This window comes from Sinocyclocheilus anshuiensis, unplaced genomic scaffold (assembly GCF_001515605.1).
Source record: "Sinocyclocheilus anshuiensis isolate Anshui unplaced genomic scaffold, SAMN03320099.WGS_v1.1 scaffold1189, whole genome shotgun sequence".
Lineage (NCBI taxonomy): Eukaryota > Metazoa > Chordata > Actinopteri > Cypriniformes > Cyprinidae > Sinocyclocheilus > Sinocyclocheilus anshuiensis.
In genome coordinates, this window is record NW_015552686.1 from 339,300 (window position 1) to 349,377 (window position 10,078).

Consider the following 10,078-nt stretch of genomic DNA (forward strand, 5'->3'; position numbering starts at 1 on the left):
TGAATTTTCAGCATCATTACTCCAGTCTTCAGTGTCACATGATCCTTCAGAAATCATACTTATTTATGATTATCATTATTATTGAAAATTTTTTTTTACAATAATATATTAAATTAAAATACATTTTTCTACTACTACTACTACTAATAATAAGTATTATTATTATTATTGTTATTATTATTATTATTATTGTTGTTGTTGTTGTTTCCGGTAAATAAATAATTCTAAGTAGGTGCTAAGTAAGGAATAAACTGCAGTGTGGACAAGTCCTGTCTATTAATGCTTTGTATATTTTATTTTTATATATATATATATATTATTTCATATGTATTTTATTTTATTAATTGGCTGTTTGAAGTTAATTGTGAATTGCTAGAAAACGACAGCTTAATTTGGATTACATTTGCATCACTTTTTATTTTATTATTTTCATTTTTTGTGTAATATTCTTTTAGCATTTTATTTTTGAATAGTCTATTTAAGGTTAATTGTAATAAGTAATTTGAAGTAAATTTGCATCACTTTTATTTTATTGTATTTTATTATTAATATATTGTGGTTTTTATATTTATATTATATATTTATTTTATATTTAAATTGTGTATTTTATACACGTATTCATTATCCAAAGTGACTTACAAATCAAGCGCATCACATTCACGTCTCCGTTTTTGGTTGCGGATTGTTCAATTGCTTGTGGTAGAGGTGTGTCTTCAGACGGAAGGGAATGCGCTCTTGACCAATCAGCATCCAGAACTAGAACTGGTCTCAGATTCACAAAATTACCATATTGACATGAACCTAGTTATGACGTTTCCCTGCTCAAATGAGCATACATGGGGTCATTTGTGTTGACTTTTTAGATATTGCTTTGAAATTCATCATGCCGTAGCATCAAACACATGAAATTGAGGCAGTAATGAGGGGCCGACCAAAGTAATGCACGTTACATGAACATTTCCCCGCATCAAATCTGAATGATCTGTTAATGAAGACGGACTGCTGGCCTTAGCCTCTCCTGAGTGATTATACGTGGGAAATTGGACATCGCTGTTGAAGAGGACAGTTGCATGTGTTTTGTAGGGGTTTCTCTCAAGCCCCCCGGGGCCTCCACAGGGGCCCCCCGCTGAGGCGTTTAAGCAGGAACCGAAGTTTCGCAGAGGGAGGGAGCGTTAGCATTGTATTGCACTCTACAGGGTCCCGCTTCCGGCACCTTCCCCGAAACACAAAGTGAGATGTCACTCAACTTCCCCTCGTTTGACAGCGCTCGGTGTAATATGACATATCTGGAGCCCAGATCTGCGTCCCATTAGCTCAGAGACAAAAAAGCTACATAACGACTCTGCAGGAATTAATTAATCATGACGGTTAGCAGTGCGCGGTGAGGAAGTCATTTCGGAAGTCATTTCGGAAGAAAAACTTTTCCCAAACTTTCACAAAGACTCGATTTGCACTTTAATTTAAATTCAGCAAAAAAACGACCCTTGTAATAATTAGCGGTTGATTTAACTTGAAATAAAAGAGATCTAGACTTTTCCGAAAGGACAAAGCGCTCTTATGAAACAACTATTTTATTCCTGTGCGCATTGTAATTATATGAGCAATCAACACTCCATACTGCTAATTTCATTAGCTTTTCAGCGCTGCAGCCAGAGCTATAATTGTGTTTCATTCTTATTTATTTATTTCTTTAATAATCTAATGATAGATTTTTCGTCAAAAGACTTGATTGCAGTGCCCAAATCTGCAGAAAATGCATAAATACTCTGGGAATTATGTTTTTGGTTAAAAGCACTTTTGTGTCTAATACACTAGGAAATATTGGACTTTCTTTTGTTCGCGTGTCCGTGGCGTTTGAAATTGAGTGCAGCTATCCTTTAGTTTGTTCTGAATTATGCACGGACCTCATTCAGGCTGCGGTGAATCTATTACCGCTGGTATATTTCCGTCTCTTCAGACTATAGTGCGGTGAAGGCCAATGTCATGATTAATGTTTTTTAATCTTTTCCCCGCCTGGTGTATTTTGTGTTATGGACCATCATTGTTGAGGAGCTATTTTTGCAGCAGAGGAGGAAGGGCACAGGGCCACAAGAGCACAAAAAAAAATGCCATGTTGCATTGTGAGTAAACTGTATGGCAATCTGGTTTCGATCCTGTGACCTTATGTTCAAAAGACTAAATCTGGGACTTAAATGGATAGTTCAAAATTGTGTCATCATTTACTCACCATTATGTCATTCCAAACCCATACATGCTTTCTGTGGAACACAAAAGAAGATATCTTGAAGAATGTGTAAAGAATGTGTTTTTTGGCCATTCAATGAAAGCCAATGGGGTCCAAGTTTGTTTGGGCCCCAGTGGTCTTCAAAATATCTTCTGTTTTGCGGAAGATCATCAGTTTTGGAACGGCATGAGGGTGAAGTTCGCTTAGCATTCAAAATGTCATTTTTAACACCCAACCTAAAGATATCAAACATAAGGTATAAGGATACGATCACAACCTGAACAGCTTTTGTGACGTGTATTATGTGAACTTACCAAACGTCCGAAAACAATGCTGTGTGCTTGACTGAATGTGCTTGTGATTGAATGTGTGTACCAGGGGCATTTCCTCTGAGGAGGCATGGGAGGCAGTGCCTCCTCAAAAAGTTTATAGTTCATAGTACAAAAAATGCAAATATTACAAAATATGACGTTAAAAAGTGTATAAATCATAACAGCGACACCAGCTGGTAAATTTACAGCGGGAGTCCATGTCTCTCTCGCCTCCCCTGAGCCCATTGAGTTTTAACAGATAAAAACTCAAATTAAAAGCAAACTAAAGCGTGCCGTAGATTTGGTGGGGGGTAATTGAGAATGAATGGAGGAAAGTCATGTGAGAGGAGGCAATGCTTCCATAGCAATATGACTGGATGTGCCTGATTATAATCAGCTGCGATTGGTTCATGAGATAAATCCCGCCTCTTGTGTTTGTGCGTTTAGTGTTTGCGAATCAGTCTGAATGTACAATATAATGGCGTTAATGGGAGCACTAATTAAAAAAAGTAAACAAACAACTCACACACTTAGATATAAACACTTTGTTACGTCAAAATAAGACTTCAAATGGCCTGAAAACATGATCTGTGGGAAAGTTTAGCGAGTAATCAGCTTGGTGAAATTTAAAGTAAATCTCTGCAAGTGACCAATATTTACCAGGCTTTGATGACTGATGATCCGAAAAATTCAAAATTTGTTCAAAGTTAACTATTAAAAAAATAGTTGAACATACTGTAAGTTCACGAATAAAATATATTGTTTAAATTATACTTCTTTGAGTTATTTTAATAAATATAAAATGCTTGAAAACACTAACTTGATTCATACTTGGCTTTAATAAATAGAATATTGATTACATTGTTATTGTAAAAATATAAATAGAATTTAATGTTTTTTCTTTCTTTTTTTCTGATAATGAAAGTAACGTTTATTTAGCCAAGAAAATGTGATTGGGACATGAATTTACATTTTGACTTTGCCTCCTCATTTCAGAACACCACTGCACACCAGTGGTGTGTACATATGGTATTTTTACCAGCTAATAACTCACAAAGACTTTATAAAATCTTATCAAATTGCACACATTGAGATCTTCTGCAAGAAAATGGCCGTTCTGACACGTGCACCAAACTGTAATGGGCAACAAACTGTAGCGTCTGTGACGAGAAGAACTAAGCTTGAGCATTTTTTCCTTTTTTGGGTTGCATCTTATGACATCACATCCTGTTTTTGGTTCTTTTAGATGTATTTCATCAATGTGGTGTAGTGGTCGACCGATATTGTTTTTTTGACAGCCGATGCCGATATCTTAGAGAGCAGGGTGGCCAATGGCCGATATAAAGCTGATATACAGTGGGTACGGAAAGTATTCAGACCCCCTTCAGTTTTTCACTCTTTGTTATATTGCAGCCATTTGCTAAAATCATTTAAGTTAATTTTTTTTCCTCATTAATGTACACACAGCACCCCATATTGACAGAAAAACACAGAATTGTTGACATTTTTGCAGATTTATTAAAAAAGAAAAACTGAAATATCACATGGTCCTAAGTATTCAGACCCTTTGCTGTGACACTCATATATTTAACTCAGGTGCTGTCCATTTCTTCTGATCATCCTTGAGATGGTTCTACACCTTCATTTGAGTCCAGCTGTGTTTGATTATACTGATTGGACTTGATTAGGAAAGCCACACACCTGTCTATATAAGACCTTACAGCTCACAGTGCATGTCAGAGCAAATGAGAATCATGAGGTCAAAGGAACTGCCTGAAGAGCTCAGAGACAGAATTGTGGCAAGGCACAGATCTGGCCAAGGTTACAAAAAAAATTCTGCTGCACTTAAGGTTCCTAAGAGCACAGTGGCCTCCATAATCAATGTGAGCACTGTGGGCTCTGGCGCTGTCATTCTCAGCGCCGTCAAAATAAAAGTCCCGCCTCGAACACATCGGCCAAGCAGAAAAACTTATCGGCCGATGCCGATATTTGAAAAATGCCAAATATCGGCCGATATATCGGTCGACCACTAGTGTGGTGTTCATATATCAGTCAAACCATGCCAGGGTTCATTTTAATCAAACCAAATCTGCCAAATGTTACCACGCCTTAAATGATGACAAGATTTTCCTTTTTGCTTCAACTGTCCCTTTAAGACCAAGTCGATGATGTCATTGATGGCGATGCATTACTGACATATCTGTTTTTAGCATGAGATGACATCATTAATTGATTAAAATTAAACATATTTTCTGTAATGTAGCCTACTGAAAATAAACTTTATCTGTCATATTTAAAAATGGGTGAGAGTAAAGAGGCTGATTAGAGGTTTGGCAGGCTGGAAAAGAGCTTGATCATCCAAAATTGGATGGTGAGCCCTATATACTTCAAAATATAACTTTTCGTGATCTTTCAATAATATTTAGGCAAATGCATTGAAAGATTTTAGTGTAGGATTTACTTAGAAATAATTTTCACACAGAAATTGCTAGTAAATTTCACAAATAATTACAAAGAAACAGCAAGTATCACATTGAAATCATGAGAGCCTGAAATGATATTTTTTTAGTAAAACACAACCCAAAAATATTTATTTACAAGTTTAATTTTGTTTATTGATTTGTTTTATTATTTAGTTTTTTGTACACCAAAGCCAGACTGATGAAATTTCTAGTCCTGCCTTACTCAACACACTTGAGTTCTCGCTATACAAGAACATTACAAATCCATGGATTTCAATGCAGACGGTGCGTCACAAGGATGTAAAGGAAAGACACAAGGGTTTGCGGTAAAGGTTTGAGGTAAACATACATTGACCAGTGAGAATTTCAAACAGGTCCAATTTTTCAGAAATCCAATTGGCGGTATTCCCACTTGATTTCAGACTGACCCGGCTCTTTCCACATTCTCGAAACGGATTTTACACTTCCATATAAATCAAACGCTCCGTCAGAGGAGGTTTCTCTAGTGTGTAAGCACCCGTAGGATCTGCTATCATAACTCTGTCTGTCTTTGAAATTATAGTTATAGTGTTGGGATGAATATAAACAGTAAGAGGAAGTTTTTGCTTCTTGCGTACACTCGTGTTGTAACCTTGGTGCATTACTGCATTGGCGAATGACTCTGATGTGACCCTCAAAAGATGAATAATGCATAAAGAAATAATTGTTTTCCAGTGGATGCCCTTGTCACAGCGGAAAATGGAGTTGTTATGACTAAATCCCACATCCAGAACCAAACCCTAGTTCTGGGTTGACTCAAACATCGACACCATTAGGTCACTGCTGGAAAATAAGAAAATCTGAGAAGAGTCAGACCTCCATGTGCCTCTGAAGAATTTACATCACATTACGAGACCACCTATTAGACAGTGCACTTCATCTGTGCTCTCTTCTTGAAAAATTGAGAAAAAATATTGATGACTTGATGTTTTTTGTACAGGCAGATGCTGTTTAAATGCCAATGTCTGCTAATAGCTTCTACTGTACTTCTGAATAGCAATAGCGGATAGGAAATCTTGGTTCACTGCATTGATTTTACCATGGATAGTGGTAATAAATTAACGTCAACAATATATCAAAATTGACTCCATTTGCTTTATTATTACACTACTGTTCAAAAGTTAGGGGTTGGAATTTTCCACTGAATTGTCAGCATGATTACTCCAGTCTTCAGTGTAACATGATCCTTCAGAAATCATTCTAATATGCTAATTTGCTGCTCAAGAAAATGCGTTATTATCAATGCAGATGTGTTGGTTAATTTTTTGTGAAACTGTTCAAAAACAGTTCAAAAGGACAGCATTTATTCATAAGAGATATATTTTGTAACATTATAAATATCCTTACTGGCACTTTTGATTAATTTAATGTGCCCTTGCTAAATAAAATCATTAATTTATTTTTAAAAAGTGACCCAACAACTTTTGAATTGTAGTGTATACTTTTCTGGTCTTTTTTTTTTTTTTTTGGAATGGTTAATCAGACTGTGTTATTTTTTAGGCCATTGCAGGTTATTGGCAACCAAATGCCTATTGCAGGTCCTATCTTACATTTTGTTTTGTTTGTTTCTCATTGAATATCCTGTTTCACTTGAAAATGGTCTCATTACTAGAGGTAATATCAACAGCAATTCACATAGACTTTAAATGAAGCTCCTCCAAATAACATCCAAAAGTTTCTTCTTTGGTTATTTAGCAAACAGCTTCTTACCCAAGGTGCATAGATGCCATAAAACAATAATTGAGTTTCACAGTTTCCCCCAGATGAAGTGTATGGCTGAATGTCAAATGTGATGTTGGTTGTTCTTGACTCAGTTTTCCGTTCTTACTCCGCAGGGCCCCCATGGGTGCCTCCAGTGGTGGCGGCCAGTCAGCCCAGCCTACTGGCCCATTCGTATGGGATGCCTCAGCCGCCCGCCTACAGCCAAGGAGTGTCCGTCCAGTCTCCCGTCATCGGAGTGACCCCGGCCATCCAGACCCCCATCCCACCGCACCATCCGCTCATGACCGCCCACTTCCAGGTTCCTCCCCTCTCCTCCCAACCACCCGGCTGCCTGGTCCTCAACCTACAGAACCAGTCGCCCTACGCCACCAGCCAGCCGCCAATCACCCCGTCGCCCCTGACGACGGCCGGCCAGGTAGTTCACCCCGCCCCTCAGAACGTGGTGGGAAACGGTCACATGACGCATCCGCTCATACAGCCGCCCGCTTTGCCTTCCACCGCGCTGCCGCTAACGAACGGCCAGGCGATGACTCAGCCGGCCTCAGCCAATCAGGAAAGTCCGAACAGGCTTCAGATGCTCCGTACAGTCGGAATGGGGAAGTACGAGTTCACGGACCCTAGTCATCCGAAAGGTAAGCGGTTCCCTTAGCTTGTGCGTTTGCGACTAACCACCGTGTCCGAGGATGTCTTGATGTATCTTTTCCAGGGAAATGACCACAAACATGTCAGCGAGACGTTGTTATAAAACCTGCCGAGTAACAGCCGGCGGTGTAAAAGCATCTCCAAGGTCATGGATTCAGTCCTGAAACAACTGTCACATAAGCAGACCTATTCCTCGCAAACATTTACACCAGTTCCTGAGAGTCTCCTGCTGTGAATTCTTGACGGTTTTCAAGGCTGTAAATCGTTGTTTGTACAAGATAACCTTGGACGAGACTCTGTCAGTCCAGAAACAGATGTTACGTATTCCCTGAGCAATTTTCACATTTAATGAAGCTTTTAATCTAGGTTTAGATTGGCTTTCTAAGCTCATTTGATTTTTTTTATGAGCTCTATAAAATGAGTGCAATTTACTTTCCACATCGATGCAACTTGCAATTGTCTCTTAAGATGCAAAAGAGCCAATTACATTAGACTTGCATGCATTTTTGTAATGTAACTGCACAGTTAAAGCAGTGGCATTGAAGCAGGTTTGGCTCTCTTATTGTGAAAACTAAAGTAGACTAATGTGCCAAGTGAAAGGCTCCGCTTACATACTAATGCAACCCAAATGGTTTATTTCTCTACAAATTAAGTCTTATTCATATCAGTCATAGCAAATGTTTATTTTTATAGTCTTCCCTGTTGAAAAGCAACAGCAACTTAAGATGATTTGTTGGTCTAAGCTGGTTTACGCTGGTCTAGCCAGTAGGGCTGCACAATTAATCGAATTTCTAATCACGATTACAATTATGGATGCCACAATTACGTAATCGTTCAAAGCGGCAATTAATCGTTCAAAGTCCACTTATGTTATTCTGTGTGCTTAAGGTGGGTTTTTTTTTTTTCTACATGTAATCTTAAGGGTTTTTCCATTGTTTTAATTTTAGTTTTAGTATAACACTATAATACCATTTATATTTTTACTTTTTTTATAATTTAAAGAAGAAACCAATCCGATGTATATTTGACATTTGAGGCTTAATACTATAGAAAAGCACTAAAAGTTTTTCAGTTGGAGTGCTTTCAGCTTGTTTATTTTCATATAAAAATACGGCATGCAGTTGCATCAAACAATGGTATAAACATCATTCAATGTAAATTGTGATAATCGTAATTAATTATTGCAATTACAATTTCAAGGCAATAATCGACAATTATGATTTTTGTCATAATCGTGCAGCCCTACTAGCCAGTCTTCCAGACTGACCAGCCCAACAAAACTGGCCAAAACTGCTATAAACCATCAGGTTAGACCAACCTAGCTAAAACCAGCAAGCCACCTAAGACAGATTTAAGCTGTTTTTGTAAACATGTTTTTTTCTGATACAATCATATATTGATGTATTTGATTTGAGTTTTGTGTTGTTGCAATATTGCATTGATACTTCTGGTCCTTGTTTAAGTATTTGTATTTATTTGTTTGTTCATATATATTACTTGCTATAGTAAATTCAGTAAATGAAGAAGCAGGTCATGTAAATAAGTGTTTTTCCTAGTAGTCAGGGCCTAAAATGTGGTAGGTACTGCACACTGTAAAAAAAAAAAATTCTCAGTAACATTGAAAATATAACTTTAATTGTTGCTTTAAATTTCGAAGTAAATCAAAGAGCTGGCAAAGCTATAACTCAATAAACTATAAGTTACTGCACTTTTCCGATTGCTTTGAATTTAATTACTTGCATAAAATCGAGTAGAAACAGCAGAAATAGCATGTTAAATGGTAGGAAACAGATTTGTTCTAGCATAATCATTTTTACAGTGTGCATTAGAGATACTGAAACTGATATTATCAGTGTTGAATAGTTAAGTGCTGCATTTTTGTGGAAATTGTGCTACATTTTTTCAGGATTCTTTGATGAATTGAAAGTTTATTTTTGAATATATTCAAAGCATTTATTTGAATAGAAATCTTTTGTAGCATTATAATTGTCATTGATTTAATGGATCCTTGCTTAATAAAAGTGTTTTAAAAAGATCTTACTGACCCCAAACCTAGAACGGCATTGTATGACTTTGGTGGTTATCGGTTTCCCAGCTCAATGAATTCCCTTCGCTTTCTTAATTAGCTAAAAACGGTCTGGTTCTCTTGACTTTGATGGTTGGCTGATTTATTCACTCACGTTTCACCTTGTTGACCAAATTAGTACATCGACTTTAGATCTAAGATCTGGTTGACAGAGAACTTGGGTTCCCTGGCGTTTTTAGCTCTGTTTCCTGCTGCTACATCCCTTTAAAGAAGCGCAGATCCTTCATGGGTCAGCACACACCAGCAGCAGCTTGAAGAGTGTGGCCTTCTCTCTTAATACAGCTGCATTGTGCTTAAGTGCAGTTGGCAAAGTTAGCAGCAGCGTGAGAGCGCTCCCCGTCTGGCCTCGATCTGCGCTAACATAGGTCTAGAGGTCCTTCTTTGTGCTCTTGGCTGTTTTTAGAGATGGAACAGAAAATTGAAAATTGGCTATGTGATTGGCTAGTTTTACACATTCTTTTAGGAGTGAGATGGTGCTCCAGTTCACCTCAAAATTATTTGAAAATAAGGAAAGTGGAATTAAATTAGGGCTGTGCGATTAATCGAAATCGTCATAAAATCGTGATTTGAGCGTGCGCGATTTCTAAATCGC

General features: G+C 37.5%; 1 protein-coding gene across 7 annotated transcripts in view; it reads left to right on the forward strand.

Moving 5' to 3' along the window:
* Window positions 1–10,078, forward strand: part of LOC107667613 (kelch-like protein 29) — a 298,485-nt gene that overhangs the window by 173,833 nt on the left and 114,574 nt on the right. For all 7 annotated transcript variants that reach the window (XM_016459326.1, XM_016459320.1, XM_016459325.1 and 4 more), the window contains one exon: window positions 6,872–7,390. In XM_016459326.1, the coding sequence (XP_016314812.1) occupies window positions 6,872–7,390 (519 nt within the window). The remainder of the gene's footprint in view (window positions 1–6,871; window positions 7,391–10,078) is intronic.